Consider the following 16,562-nt stretch of genomic DNA (forward strand, 5'->3'; position numbering starts at 1 on the left):
ATTATGCGGCCTCAGACACATAACACTTACTAGCTGTGTGACCCTGGGCAAGTCACTTAACCCCATTGCCTAGCCAAAAAAACCCCAAAAACATTATGGAGGCACTCTAGTAGCCAAAAACAGGCTCCAGGTTATTCAGAATTAATCTGAAAAACATTATTAAAGTCTTAGAACTTTCATGATTCACTTTCCAAGGCAGGATCTTTAAAAAGATGATCAGCTATTGCTTATTTTGTGGGAATTAGCTACATTATGGATTGCCCCAGTGAAGGTTAAACTCTTGGCCATTTTCTTCCCACTCCAGGGCCTGCCCTCAACAACTACCCAGCCAATATGTGTTTGTGTGAATGCATATTTGTGGGGACCATTAACTTGTTAAACATAAGTTTATGAAACACATAATGAGAAAGAGAAACTTGCATAGAAGAAGACATGCCTATTAAATAATAAACATAAATGGCTTTCAGATTAGCCACCGAATTTTCCAGGTTCCCCAGCCTTAGCATATCATCAAGGGCCAACTCTAATCAAAATGACATACATTTGAGTAGAGATTATATATTTTCCTCTCTTGGTAGTAGGATTTGGAAAACTTTTTTTTCAGCTTTCTATAATGAATGAGTTGAGATTCGGACTACTGCCTGAGCCAGTTTAGAGGGGGGACCCTAGTGTGTCTACATCTCAGCTGATGGTACCATTCTGGGAGAGCAGGTGATGCAGCTCTCTCCCATGTCTTTGAGAGATTCAAACTAGAGCTTAAATCTGAATCCAAAAACATCTAGATCTTGTGTTTTTTTGTTTATATATCAAAGACTAAGTTTTTAGATAGGATGGAAAGGGGTCATGGGGAAAAAGAACTGGTGCATTTTTAATTGCTAAAAGAATTTTTTTTTCACATGAAAAATACCATGTAACAATTTCAGAGTTGTCTTCTACAGAGTTAATTTGCAAGCAGACTTAAGCAGTGACTACATCATGTAAAGGGAATAGTTTGTTGTTTTTTTTGACTGGGCCACCATCTTAAAAACCCTTGATTTCTTTCTTTCTCCCCTTTCTCCCCAGTCTGTAGTGTTGCAGTTCTTTCTGTGTTGTATTGTTGCCAGCTTCTTCTCTCATCATATTGGTGTACTCCTCACACAGCACTGACAAGTGTTGGGTTAATTTCACCATGCCCACAATCAATGCACCACCCAACAGAGTCAACGACGGCCAGAACAAGCAGTGGAAGATAACCATTTGGTCGTACTTTTTAATCAGGACAACATCCTCCGGTTTGCTGTCTGGGCTGTAGAAGCAAGAGAAAGGAGTTCCATTTTTGTGGTCAAAGAATTCCTTAATGTCCAGAGCTCTGTTGAGTAGATCATTCTTATCTCGATGGCATTTTGGTGTGTAAAAGCACTAGGAAGGGAAAGAAGGAAGAAAGGAAGACGTGGTCATGAGGAATGCTGTGGCGTGGGACAACATTTCCCAAATGCTGAAATACCTTTAACCTAGATGTGGCCTTAGTCTCATGACCATGGTGTGGTGGTGTCGGCTGCAGGGTATGGAGACCAGGGTCCTGAGAATGAAGTGGTGGTTTGGCCCTCTCAAGTCAGGAATCAAAAGAAAATTCACAGTAAGAAGCTTTGGAAGATGGAGATCACCTAGTATCTTGAGTTGTTTCTTCTCTCTACCTTCCTTTCACAACAGCACTCCCACTGGGACTTTGTAAACCTATCTCTCCTTTCTGTCGCCTCACTTTTCTGTTTGAAATTGTCTACTTCTCAAGTTGTCTGTCTTGTGTCCTTGTGTTCAGCAGCTAAAATACTGGTCAGAAGTATCTCCAAAGGGGCAGTTAGGTGGCGCAGTGGATAGAGCACCAGCCCTGGAGTCAGGAGGACCTGAGTTCAAATGTGACCTCAGACACATAACACTTACTAGCTGTGTGACTGTGGGCAAGTCACTTAACCCCAATTGTGAAAGAAAGGAAGAAAGAAAGGAAGAAAGGAAGAAAGGAAGAAAGAAAGAAAGAAAGAAAGAAAGAAAGAAAGAAAGAAAGAAAGAAAGAAAGAAAGAAAGAAAGAAAGAAAGAAAGAAAGAAAGAAAAGAAAGAAAGAAAGAAAGAAAGAAAGAGAAAAGAAAGAAAGAAAGAAAGAAAGAAAGAAAGAAAGAAAGAAAGAAAGAAAGAAAGAAAGAAAGAAAGAAAGAAAGAAAGAAAGAAAGAAAGATCTCCCAAGCACACCATATTGTGTTATTGGCCTGAATCCTTGGATGAGGAGAAGGCTGGGGTGGGGGTGGGGGGAGGGGAGGGGAGGAGGGAGAGACAGTGTCACGGTTCTGGTACTGAGCATCAGCTCAGGAAGTCATCTTAGGAGGGGTGTGGCTCTGTCAGCTGATGGTTGGGTGCTGTTTTTTTTTTAAAGCATCTGAAGTTTAAGTAGATAACTTGGACGAACAACACTGGAATCTGAGGACCAGGGTTCCAGTCCTGACTCTCATCTTGTACGGTCCTGCGAAAATCACTTAACAGTTTCCTCATTTGTGAAACTAAAGGGTCAGACTGGATCAGAGGTTTTCTTACCCTGGAGTTTACGAACTTTTTAAAAAATCTATTTTGATAATTATATTTTAGAATAATTTGTTTTCTTTGTAATCCTATACATATTCTGTACACTTAAAAATTATTTTGAGATGATGTCCACAGGCTTGACCAGATTGCCAAATGGGCCCACAACACCAGAAATGGTTAAGAGCTCCTAGACTGCATCATTTGAGATCCTTTCTAGCTACAAATCTATGGTTCTATAATTCTATGCATCCTCACTTTCAGATTTTGCCCTTTTTTCCTCCTAAGGCTCTTTGATCATTTTAACCTGCTTTCATCTTTATTCACTGGGGAAGGACAGTGTTCTTTCCCAAAGCCCTCCTAAGAGTAAGCTCCAGACCCTGGACCCTGCAGAGAAGGCTCTGCTCCTGATCTGCAAAAGACTTCTGGCAACTTTGGCCCTTTAAATATATCATCAGTACATACATTACCTCTGGGTTTATCTGAACAGCTTCTTCATTATAGTGCAGGAAAGCTTTCAGGCCAGAATGGGAGAGGTTTACAGACACCTGAAGGCAAGGGTACTTCCCCTGGCCCCAGCAGTCGACCCCGCAGGTGAATGAACAATCCAGCCAGTCATCCTTCACATGCGTGTCCATAATGGTACAGTTTGCTTCTTCTCGCTGTGTGCTTGAATTCAAAAATATTCATGATTTACCTGTCCTCTAAAGCAAAGTTCTGGCAGATCAGCATTTGACATACAATCAGATAAAGTGTGGCAGGCTGCCTTTCCTTTCATCAACATTCTTGGCAAATGGTTAAGTTGCCAAAGCAGGGCTCAGGTCCTGTGGACTCTGATTTCTGTCTTTCCCCCTAAGACTTGACTACCCTGGGCAAATAAGTGAGAGATTTATTTTCCAAAGAGCCTGAGAAGTCATGGGCCAGTTTGATTCAACAAGAATTTATTAAGCACTTACTATGTGCAAGGTATTGTACTGAGTGCTTGGAATGGGTCCGGAGCTATGGTTTCCTATTTGTAGGTAGCTCCCTGTTCAGAAACACCCTCTATTGGTGCAAGTCAGCAACTGTTCTGTAGCTTTCAGTCCTAGTTGCCTGGAACACTAGGAAGTTAAGTGACTTGGCCAGGCTGACACAGTCAGTATGTGTCAGGAATACATACTACATCTTCCTGACTCCAGGGCCCATATCCATGAAACCACACCACTGTCTGGAATTTGGGAATATAAAAACAAAACAGCCCTGCCCTCAAGGAGCTTCTTTTCTACTGACCAACCCAGGTGATGGACTCTATAACTTGGGCTTCGCAATGGAGAGGCAAAAGATTGCTCCCTCACCTAATACATAATCTTAATTTACCAAGCCATGCTACATGTTGGGTGTCAACAAACAGGCAAGGAGTGAGCCAAGTCTTCAACAAATAACCATACAAGGTTAAGGCTGGAAGGGACTTTTGAGATCCAATAATATTAGTAGCTTACGTTTCTGTAGTGTTTTGAGGTTAGTGAAGCATTTTATAGACAATCTCATTTGACCTTTATGGCTTGAAAACTGACTGATATCTTAGGTTTTGGAGTCCAGAGAGACAAGCATTCTCTCTCAGACCTGATCTCTGAACTGGAAGACAGACTTAAGTGATGTGCAGTCGTTTGTAGAGAGACACACACCGAATTCAAGAGGCAGACCAAGAGGCAGGATTGGGACAGAGAACTGGAGACGCAAGCAGTAGCCTCAACGTGGACACAGAACCCCCAGGCTCAGCTAGTTCACTAGCAGAAAGAATTATGAGGGCAGAGACAACAACTAAAAGGAGAAATGAGAAACTGAGGTGAGGGCTGAGATACTGCAGAGAAGGGAGAAATACCGGACCCTGAAATCATCTTGAAACAAATGATTCAGACCAAAGCTATCACTTGTCATCACCTCCTCAAGAAATGAGGGAATTTCCTACCCCCCCAAAAAAAAGTCTGCTCTTTCTATGCCTATCCAGTAGCAAATGCTATGATATACTCTGCTCACTTCTTTTACCTAAACATTTCCTGTATTCTGATTTTGCCTCAAATATTAAGAGGGCATGAGTTAGCTAGAAATATAGCTGGGTCCTGATTAGTGTGAATCCTCTGGAGCAGTTGTACGTATTTGAATTTGCACTATTTGAAGTTATAATTATATGTATGATCATAGGTTCCAACCTAATGGAAATATGCAGTACAAATCTGAAACAAGTGGCCAGTTTGAGGGATTCATTATTCGCTCTAATAAAGACTTAACTGTATGTAAAACTTTAAATTAGGACAGAAAGCCAGACTTCTGTTTGAATGTTAGCAATTTTCCTAATTAGGGGCTCCCAGCTATTGTTATTATATTAATAATTTCTCATCTCGTATAAATTCCACAAAATAGCAGAGACATATAGAAGTACGGGTCATTATGTTGTCCCTAAGGCTACAAGTAAACTTAGCTCATGTAACAAGTTAAGGTTAATTAAATTCCCCCCAAAAAAGCAAAAGGTAGAAATAGGTAAAGCCAACTGTACCTTCCACTGACTACCCTCAATGTTAATCCAAGTATTATGCCTGTTTTACAGATGAGGAAACTGAGGCTTAGGTCTAGTGACTTGCCCATGGTCAATGTCATAAATTATATTTGAACAGCATTTAGCTGTCAAGTACATAGGGAATATAGATTAAAAGTCATTAGAAAAAAGGTGCCTTTTCTGCACAATGCCATGAAGTAGGCAAAATAGCTATGCCCAATTTAAAGGCAGAAAAACCAGTGGAAAGAGTTTCAATTAACTTAACCATGGTCATTTGGCTAGTAAATTTCAGAGTACCTATTTGATCTCAACTCTAGAACTTTTTCCAGGATATTACCTGGCAAATATCATTGGCCCACCTCTTCTCATAACTTACTTTAGGTCATCTCTGGTCATTTCCTTTATTCTCTCAGTCTCTGGGTGTTAGGAAATATGATACTGACATTCTTGACAAGCTTCCTGGCCACCAATTTTTTAAACTCAACTGAGTTCCATTCATATTCTAGTGCTGGCACAGAATTCTCTGATCATTGCAACAAAAGTTTGAACCAGAACCAGAAATGCACAAGCTCCCTCTCAGAATGGCTCTAACATGTTCAAGAGGGATTTCCCTTGGAAGGGGTCCTACAGGATTCATCTGAATTCTTCACTAAGCATTGGTATCACCTTCTTCAGTTAGATAGGGGCTTTGGTGGAATTGTGGTTAGCAGCATGGGCTGTTATACTACTTTATAGCATTTTAACATTAAAATCAATTCTGAGGGGCAGCGAGGTGGCACAGTAAATAGAGCACCAGCCCTGGAGTCAGGAAGACCTGAGTTCAATCTGGCCTCAGACACTTGACATTTACTAGCTGTATGACCCTAGGCAAGCCATTTAACCCCATTGCCTAGGCACCCCCCCCGCCAAAAAAAAAAACCCTTCAATTCTGAGCCACCACGCAGCAGAATCTTAGACTCTGCCATGGGCACACCCTAACAGCAGGGCAATTGGTCTCACATGATAGTACTGGAGTGGCAACAACAGCTTATGCCTGGCATCATCCTCATCTATTGAGGTTTGAGTGCCTGAATCCCTGTCATTCTTGCCAGTGCAGGCACAGACAAACACAATTTGACATTGTGTCAAGTGGTGGGGATGTATATAAAACAAACTTCTTTAGGCACCTTCTCCAAATAAGTGTCAAATCAGGGCAAGATATGAACTTGCAAGGAAAGGCTCCTGAGAATCACAGACTACCACAGTCACAATGAGACCTTTCCCTGACTAGCCCCACATCCATCACTATGTACTCACATAATTCTGGGGCTAATAACACAGCAGCACAATTACTCTTCCTGGAGTAGTGGCTATATGAGTAACTTCCACAATCAACTTCAAGTCAAACAGGCATTTACCAAGCATCTCCTACATGAAAGGTCCACTGTGAGGCACTGGGGGAGGTATAAAGTTCTACTGAGCCACAATCCCTGTCCTCATGAAGTTTACCTTCTAGGAGGGGCATCAGACCTAAGCATATAACATACAATATTAGAGCATCTAAGAGGAGCAAAAAAATGCACTGTACACTCTAAGAATGAAGGTTGTTACCAAAAGCAGGAATCAGTGAAGGAAAGCTTCGTGGTGGATGTGATATTTGGCATTGAGCTTTTTAATGAATGGGTAAGAATCCAACAGACAAAAAAGAACAAAGGAGTACATTCCAATCCCAGGAAACAACACGAGGAAGGCACATAGAGAGGAAAATATGCTCAAGTGACAGAAAATAGTCTAGTTTGGTTGAGGTGTTGAGTATTTGGAGATGAGTAATAACAGGTAAGGTAGGGCAGCTCAGTGGCACAGTGGATAGAGTTCCAGGCCTGGAATCAGAAAGACTCATCTTCCTGAGTTCAAATCTGGCCTTAGACACTTATTAGTGTGTGCCCCAGGACAGGTCTCAGTTTGCCTTAGTTCCTCATCTGTAAAGTGAGCTGGAGAAGGAAATGGCAAACCATTCCAACTTGTTCACCAAGAAAACCCCAGATGAAATTAGGCTGAACATGACTAAACAAGGACAACAATATGAGATGAGTAGAAAGGTAGGATGGCATCAGAGAGGCATCCCCTTTGGAAGGCCTTGAATGCCAAACAAAGGAGTTTGGATTTGACCTTGCAGACAATAGGGAAGCCTTAATTTTTTTTTTTTTTTTGCAGAAAAGCATAGTAGAGAGGCAGTATTACATAGTGGATAGATCACTGGACCTGACGTTAGGGAGACCAGAGTTCAAACCTGCCTCCGATACTTACTAGCTGTGTGATCCTGGGCAAGTCAGACCACCTCTCTGTGCCTCAGTTTCCTCATCTATGAAATGAGAGAATTGGACCAGATGGCTTCTGAGGCTATGATCTTATTATCCTCTGGGTGCCATGACCAGATCTACATAAAAGGAAGATTGGCCCAGCTGGTGAGGACGTCCATACAGGTGGAGAAGGATAGAGGGAGAAACATTCATTATGAAGTTATCGTAACAGACCAGACAAGTGGCAATGAAACTTTCTTCTAAGGTGACAGCAGCAGGATTGGAGAGAGGAACACAGATGTGACATATGTTGTAAAAGTATAATCAGTGTAATTTGATAACTGGTTTGAATACAAAAGATGAGGAAGGCAGATGTGGAAGTTTAACACCAAGATTTCAGATATAGCAGATTGCATAGAAGTGCCCTTGACAGAAATTACTACTTCGGAAGGAGAAGATTTAGAGAAAATAACTGAGCCTGGGACACATTCAGTTTGAGGTGATGGTGAAACATTCAGTTAAATAGTCAATGAGCATTTATTAAAGCACCTACTATGTGCTAAGAATTATAGTAAGGACTGGGGAAAAGCAAAGCAAAAAAAAAAAAAAAAGGCACTGCTCCCAAAGGAGCTCATGGTCTTTTGGAGGAGGCAACATGCAAACAACTATATACACTCAAGGAATGAAATTGCCTTATAAGCAGTTGAAGACTTGAGCTGGCACTGCCAAGGTACTTCAGAACTGGAGTTATAGATTTAGGAGCCATCTGCATAATAGGATTAGTTGCCAAAGATCAGAGTTAGAGGACCAAGAAGAGGACCTTGAAGAACACCTTAAGGGGCCAGAAGAAGGGTAAGGAGACAGAAAAGTAGTTTGAATGAAAGAAAGAAAAGGCCTTTATTAAGCATTTGCTATGTGCCAGGCACCCTGCCAAGTGTTAGGAATACAAATACCAAAAAAAAAAAAAAAACCAAGATACTCCCTGCCTTCAAGGAGTTCACATTCCACCTGTGGGAGGAAGGGATAGAGGAGTGGGGGAGGGGCACGCCTTGGTTTCAGAAATCACAAGGTTGGTGAATGGATTGACGCACCTGCCAAGAATAGAAGAGTTCACTTGATTGCTTTTTCCAGAGCAAAAAGTGAAAAGCAAGCATAATGAAGCATCTGCGTGCCAGGTGCCAGAGGCTGTCTTTATCAGCTGCGTAGTCATAGAATAATTTGCATCGTTTGTGGCAGCATGGCATGAAAATGACCAAAGATCAGCCTGCTAGGGTTTGGGTCAGGTTAGATATAGAGCCCAGGGTCCTAGGGCAAGGACAAGGTGAAAAAGTCCGTCCGGATCAATAAGGATAAAGATGATGGGGCAGTACAATGGATAGAGCAGGAGGACCTGAGTTCAAATCCAGACTGAGACCAAACACTAGACACTTATTAGCTATGTGACCCAGGCAAGTCACTTAACCCCAATTGCCTAAAAAGAAAAAAAACTAAGGATAAAGATGGCAACAGTGTCAGAGCAAAACAAGAGGAATGCGGTGACCCTTTCCTGATCAACAAAATTCAGTACCTCCCTGTTTCCTCTGGACAAAATACAAACTTCTATGCTAGGCATCTAAAAGCTCCTTACCATCTGGCTTCAGCCTACATTTCCTGACCTTTCACATGCTCTACTCCAGCTGAAATGGCCTCACTTGCTCTTCCCAACCTTAGCATTCCATCTTCTACCTCCATATATTTGCACAGGAAGTCCTCCATATCTCGAATCCACTCTCTTCTTTCCTTAGAGACTCTCACTACCTTCAATGCTCAGCTTATATGCTAATTTCAAAGGCAAGATCTCTCCTCAAATTAGCATACACACACTGTTTCTATATTGTATCCTCCAGTAGAATGGAAACTCCTGGAGGGCAGGGAGTATTTTTCACTTTGTCTCTGAATCCCTAATGCATAGTAGTTGTTGAGACCAGACTCTTTTGGGCTGAAGAAAAAGGAGGAAGCCATGAAGAAAGAGAGTAAAGATGCAAAAGAAAGAGGATGATTGAGGGAGAAGGGCTCTAGATGGGGCAGCCATCTTCCAGAGAGCAACCCCTATGGAGACTGTTCCTCCCATCCTCACCAGCATTAACCATTGACCAATTGTCAGCAACAGCAGGCAAGCCAGTCTAACTGAAGTAGCAATATGCTCTGAGAGGAAGTTAGAAGGCAATATGTGCCAGGAAAACTAAACCATATTAACTCTCGACTACCACCTCCCCTCAAGCCCTGGTGGAGGCAACCCAGAGCCCTATGCCTAAGAGCAATAAAAATAAGAAGTGTCCCCCCCTCAAACCACCAGCCCTGCTTCCAGTCCGCACTCTACAACCCTTGTAGCGAGCCAAGGAATTTTCATCACTAAAAACCTTGGGATTGTCAAATGGTTCAAAGTCAGAAATGGATATTTTTTTAATCAATGGATATGACACTAAATAAGATTACTGACCATCCACCTTGCTGTCACACCCTAAGGAACACAGCACCTTTCCATCTGTCCTGTAGTTGAACCCTCTTCTATGTATTATCTCCCCCCATTAGAATAGAAGTGCCTTAAGAGCAGGGACTATACTCTAGTGATTGTCCAGCCTTGACAGGAACTAAGAGTTGACATTTGTTTAGTGTTTTATGATAACAAGAAAGCCTGATGCACATTTTTTCCTTTTATTCCTCAGAATAACTGTATGAGGTAGCCAGAAAGCATTACTATCTCCATCTTACAGATGAGCAAATTAGAGTACAGAGAGGTTCAGAAGATCTGGGTTCACATATAGCTTTAACGCTTACTAGCTATGTGTTATTGAGCTGGGATATGGGCCCAAACATTCCAATTCGAGTCTAATGCTCCTTACATCATGCCATGTCACTTCTCCCCCCCTTTGCACCCCAAAATGTCTTATGTTGGCTATCAGCACCAGGAGAAAGATGAGTCAGTCCTTTATTGCTACAGAATTATTTTGTCCTAAACAATGAGAATCGTTGAAATGTGCAACTACAGAAATATAAAAGAAACAATACAATAAAAAAAACCTCTTCATGGTACAGTGGAAAAAATATTGGTCTTGGGGTCAGAAGTAGTGGGTTGAGTACAGATCTGATGTTAGCTGTGTAATCCTGTGTTAATGGAGACAATTAATTGTCCATGCATTGCCTACCTAACAGGTTTGTCGTAAGGAAAGAGATTTGTGAGCCTTGCACATGAGTTTTTACTTAAATATGATCTGTAATTATAACATTATAGAATGATATTATTATATATTATATTATATTAATTATATTATATTATATATCATAGTTTGTCCTTCTATTACATGTAATGTTGTTATATCACATTATAATAATCAACAAAAATATTAATGTTGCAGCACAGAACCCTATGGAATATAGGAAACCCTTGAAAGGCCTCCGGGCCAATTCCTAATCACAGAAGAGACTTTTCACTCAGAGCTTCCAGAAATACTCCTGCACTATAGACTACTATTATAATCTTGATTCGATCTTTACTGAGTTGACTTGCAACTGTAGCATTAATGCACCAGGAAGAGAGTCCAAAATGGTACCTAAAATTCTAAGAGCAATGTCACTCACTATATGGAATATGGCCACATATTTAATTCTAAGCCCCAGAAATGTTTAAATAAGCAAAGAATGACAGTGTCATATTGTGAAAAGAAGACTGATTTTGTAGTAAAAGGATCTAGGTTTGACTCCCAGTTCCACTACTTACCTAGCATCAAGTGAATCAAGTTCATTTTCTCTCTCTGGGCCTATTTCCTCATCTAAAAACTGTCAGACCAGAAGATCTCCAAAATACCTTTCTGCTCCAAATCTATGATCTTATTCTCTGTCATCAACCAGTTACTCACTATACTCTTTGCAGAAATATTTATTTTGTCCCCATTTGCCTGGCTTTGTTTTTGTAATTTTATAATGATTTTAAAATACTCAATTAGTTGCAACTTTAATCATCTGAATTTCATATTTAATTATGCGTGAACTTATGAGGCCTATAAATGGGGCTCTGTTTTCAAGTAATCAAATAGCATTCATGGGCAAAAAGCAGTAATTGGTATAATAATTCACTACGTGCAGATAAAAGGGATGATCACCAAAATCATTCCCACAGATCTTGAGTGCCAATATGAACTTCTTTAGCATCCATTATCTCCACAACATCTCATGAAATGTCAAAGTGAATACTGGTTCCTTGTTGAATGGTGCATCATTTCAGTCTGATAAATTTCAGGGGACAGAGTCATTAAGTCAGGAGAAAGGTGATGCAATGCCATTTCACCGTCGCTGAAAAGATTTGGGTTATTCTATGATATTACAGATCTGGGATCTGGGATATATTTACCCCCTTGTTTAATGGTAAATGTCTCCCTAACTCATAACTAAACCTCTTAGAACATTAAGTTGTCAGGATTCTTACTCTTTAGAGAACTTTTTCTCCGTAATGAGCTTTCTTGCCTATACTATTTCAGACAATAAATTTGATTTGAGAAGTGCCAAGCAGCTCAGAAATCCAAAGATATCTTTCCCACTGACATCAGCCTCCCTCAGTGACTTGAAATTGTCCCTGTTACCATTCAATAGATTAGGGACAAACAAGCGAGGGTGTTGTCTCCAGAAGGCCAAGGTCACAAGGGTGACCTCGGCTGGGTGACTTTCCCTTACTAGGTCTCAGTTTCCTTAAATGTAAAATGCGGAGGTTGTACTGGATAATGTCAGAGACCCCTTCCAACACCAGCATTCTATGATTCTAGGCCACTGGAAAATGTGCATGATTTAGACAGCCTGTTATCTTCTCTGACCACAGGTTAGCTAATTACCAAATTTCAACCAAGGGAGATCACAAGATCATTGATCTAATGGTGGAAGGGCTCTCGGAGACCATCGAATCTGGCTTCCTCATTTTATAAATAAGGAAACTAACATAACACGCTGAAGAAGGGGTGGGAGAAAGGGTGGCAGAATAGCTCTTCATAGCAGCGGACACCATAACCTCAACGAATAGTGTTAGAGTTAGGGTCAGGAAGGCCCGAGTTCAAATCCTATTTCAGATACTTACTAACTCACCCTGGACAAGTCATATAACCTCTCTCAGCTTGTTTCCTCATATGTAATGTAAAATCGGGATAAGAAAAGCACCTTCCTCCCGGAATTATTGTGAGGATCTAATGAAATAATACCTGTAAATGGCTCTGAAAATCTGAAAGCACTGTATAAATGCTAACTATTATTCTAAGAACACCATCCCTCTCTCCAGCCTGGTTATTCATGTCTGTTCTTACTCTATCTTGTCCATGTCTTACCTAAAATGTGCTTCCTAAACACCGGTATGCCCAGGGCAGAGTAGAGTGGAGCTTCACCTCCCCTCATTGGACACTAGGCCTTCTTTCACATAGCCAGGAATTGCATTAGCACTCTTGTCTGCCATAATTCTTAATTGGCTTCTATTGAGTTTGCCAAGCCCTTGAGGAGTGATGCACACAATTAGCATTTCTTTTGGTTATTTGTTTCTTACCTGAGCATGAAAGGTTTGAGAATGGTGACTCCCAGCAAAAAAAACATAAGGATGGAGAAACCCATCATCGTAAACCCCAGGAGAATAGCTCGGTCTTCTCCTGCACTGGAAGGGAGCTTTTTCTGCACATCTGAGGCAGGCTCACCATCACCACAGTCTTTCTTTTTCCTCCTGTCAGAAGTAGAGAAGGCTGACCTTTGACAAGATTGATTTAAAAAATTATTTTTAAATTATCATCATAAGCGTGTATAAGCATAAAAATTTACCAGCTCCCCAAAAGAAAAAAACAATTCCCATTTGTTTTCATTCCTCAGGTACAACTATAAATGGAAAATAAAGTAAATCCACACTAATTCATACAAATAGGGGGTAGGGTGGGGGAGAAGAATGGTCTAAATTAATGAAAAGTTTTCATCACAGAATTTTTTAATGAAAGCAATTTTGTTCCTTTCAAGGAATAAACTCATCTAATTGTTCAATGTGATGTAGAGAAAGGGGGTTACATATAGTCAAAAGACTCTCATTTGAACCCCAGCTCTTCTACTTATTACCTATGTGACCTTGAACAAGTCACTTAACAATTATGAGCCATGACATGTAAAGTGAAATGGTTTGACTAGATGACCTCTAAGGTTACTTCCACCTCTAAATCTCCATTTCTCAGAATCCCTAGTTTTCTTCAGGAAGCCTTTCATTGCATTCTCAGCTATTAATACATTCCTGTCTCCACCAAACCCACCCATCACTTTATATCTATTTTTATATCTGTTTTGAAAATGCCTCCATATATAAATATCCAGACTAATTTCCCCCAAAAAAATTTTCCTTGTATCTATGCTGTATTTGTTATCTCCAGCACCTAACATTGTACTTGGCATGCAGCAGGCACTTCATAAATACATGTTGATTAATTGATTTTGTACATACTAATATATGTATGTGTATAACCTATTGCCCTCGGACTTGACTGTTGCTTTTGAGGGCAAGAACTACTTTCACTTTTGTCTTTTGTCCTACATCCAGCAGAGCGTCCCACACACAGTTGGTTCTTAATAAATGCTCATTGATTGATCCTAAGACTAAACTTGCAAGTATGGCCTAATAATAATAACAACTTGAATTTATGTAGCACTTTAAGGCTTACAAATCACTTTTACATTCATTATTTCATCTGTATCTTTCAATCACCTTCTGAGGTAGGTGATATTTTTCCCCCATTTTTTCAGATGAGGAAACAGGCTGAGAGAGGTTAGTGACTTGCCCAGGGTCATGCAGCTGGTATCTGAAACCAGATTGTAATGAAGGTCTTTCTGACTCCAAGCCTAATAGTCTGTCCACTATGGCTCACTTCTTAGGCATCCTTAGCTTTTTACGGGAGAAATATCTCTTTTCTGAGTAAATGTACTAGGTAATTGCTGCTGAAATTGATCTACCACAACACAAAGCATAACTTAAAAGAAAAACTAGATTTTATTATGCTTAGGCATAAGTTCAGATCTGAGACAAAAAATAAACCTGAACAAAGATTAGGATTCTAATAAAGGCCTTTTATAGACAAAATTACATCAGAATGACAAAGAAATAATTCTGTTGCAATCTTGTACATTACTCTAGACCATAAAAGTTAAAGGTAAGACAGATTCATAATCCCATGCTTCCTTCCATGTCATAAAATTTGAACAAACTTAGTTAGGTAAAGTCATAATCTCATACATCCCTTAGGGAAACAAACCTAGTTAAAAAGACTCCATTGGCAAACTAAGGTTATAGATTAAACTACTTTTAGAAGATTCACACCCAACTGGCTGATTGAAAGGAAGATCTATATGTCACCAAGACAAACAGGAAAACTGATGTCAGGGAAATCCTTCCTTACACAGTTAGCTAGGGGAGCTAACAACTAAATCACTTTGGGGAGCTCAAAATCCCCATCATTTTTTTATCAAAAGAATGTCAAACAGTCTTCCCCTAACACTATTATTGCAGAAGTCAGATTTTGGCCAGATGAGATTAATATTACAGAAGACAGGCTTTTAGTTAACCAAAAGTTGCAGAAGGAATGGCCCTGAGGCCTACATATTAAAAATTAATAAAAGGAAGTCAAGAATCAAAAATTTCTCATAACAACTACACTGGTCAAATTTTTTTTATCTAATTCCAAATCAGTGCACATAACAAACAAAGGAAATACCTTTCACAAATTCATTTTAAAAAGGACTTTCTTTTCTCAAAATCCGCTAATTCGTTGTTGGTTGAATTATGAACTGATTCAATCATTTTGGTTTTGGGGTTTTTTTGTTTTTTGTTTTTTGGGGGGTTTTTTTGGTTTTAGGCAATTGGGGTTAAGTGACTTGCCCAGAGTCACACAGCTAGTAAGTGTCAAGTGTTTGGTCTGTGTCCGGATTTGAACTCAGGTCCTCCTGACTTCAGGGCCAGCACTCTATCCACTGTGCCACCTAGCTGCCCCCAGATCCAACCATTTTGGAGAGCAATCTGGAATAATGCCAAAGAGTTATTAAACTACCTATACCCTTTGACTCAGCAATACCACTCCTAGGTCTATTTCCAAAAATGATTAGGTGAAAAGGAAAAGAACCTATCTGTTCTAAAATATTTATAGCAGCTCTTTTTGTGGTAGCAAAGAGCTGGAAACTGCAGGGATGTCCATAAATTGGGAAAATAGGTGAACAAGTTGTGGTATGTGATTGTGGTGGAATACTACTGTGCTATAAGAAAGGATTTTAGAAAAACATAGAAAGACTTGAAAGAAATAACAAAGAGCAAAATGTGCAGAACCAAAAGAACATTGTATAAAGTAACAGCAGTATTGTTTTAAGAATGACTTTGAGGGGCAGCTAGGTGGTACAGTAGATAGAGCACCGGTCCTGGAGTCGGGAGGACCTGAGTTCAAATCTGGCCTCAGACATATAACACTCACTAGCTGTGTGACTCTGGGCAAGTCATTTAACTCCAATTGCCTCACCAAAAAAAAAAAAAGAATGACTTTGAATGAATAAGTTATTTTGGCCATTATAAGCACCCAAATTAATTATAAAGCACATATGAAGGAAGATGCTATCTGCATCCAGAGAAAGAACTAATAAATAGAAGTATGTATAGAATAATATGACATACACAGACACCTATTTGTGTCTAATGGTGGCCATCTCTAGGATGGGGGGGGAAGAAAAAAAGAAATTTGCATGATAACTTTGTTTTATGTTTAAAAGGAATAGCAAGTTGTACACAGTAGATTTGCAATTTCATGTGCAATTCTTTTTTATAATACTATGTTATGGAAATGCTTGTTTTATTCCATAAATTAAAAATAAAATAAATTTTAAAAAAAAGAAATCCAGATTTGGGAGGAAATCTAGGGTTTATGAGGTCTATTAGCACATCACAGTGACATTCAAGTGTCAGCAGACAGAGGGAAGTGGGGATGACAAGGTAGTCTTCCCAATGCTTCTGAAGTTCATAGGATTCTAGCTTTAGAGCTGCAAGGTCCAGACCTAAGGGGCCATAGAAGCCAACCCCCTCATTTTAACTAAGGATGAGTGGTCCAAGATCATCCAGGTAGCAAGTGGTAGGATTTGAAGCCAGACCCTTTGACTCAAGTCAATGATCTTCCTACTGTGACATGCTACC

The 16,562-nt window shown here is 40.1% G+C and overlaps 1 protein-coding gene across 1 annotated transcript in view; it reads right to left on the bottom strand.

The window, feature by feature from the left end:
- Positions 1 to 990: 990 nt before the first annotated feature.
- The window catches only part of KCNMB3 (potassium calcium-activated channel subfamily M regulatory beta subunit 3), a 39,959-nt gene continuing 24,387 nt past the window's right edge, over positions 991 to 16,562 (bottom strand). The window contains exons 2-4 of the mRNA XM_078147489.1: positions 12,915 to 13,085; positions 3,016 to 3,214; positions 991 to 1,398 (exon numbers count right to left, since the gene is read on the bottom strand). Coding sequence (XP_078003615.1) covers positions 1,021 to 1,398; positions 3,016 to 3,214; positions 12,915 to 13,085 — 748 coding nt within the window. The 3' untranslated portion in view covers positions 991 to 1,020. The remainder of the gene's footprint in view (positions 1,399 to 3,015; positions 3,215 to 12,914; positions 13,086 to 16,562) is intronic.

Source organism: Phascolarctos cinereus, unplaced genomic scaffold (genome assembly GCF_003287225.1).
Source record: "Phascolarctos cinereus isolate Bilbo 61053 unplaced genomic scaffold, phaCin_HiC Scaffold_7;HRSCAF=346, whole genome shotgun sequence".
Taxonomy (NCBI): Eukaryota; Metazoa; Chordata; class Mammalia; order Diprotodontia; family Phascolarctidae; genus Phascolarctos; species Phascolarctos cinereus.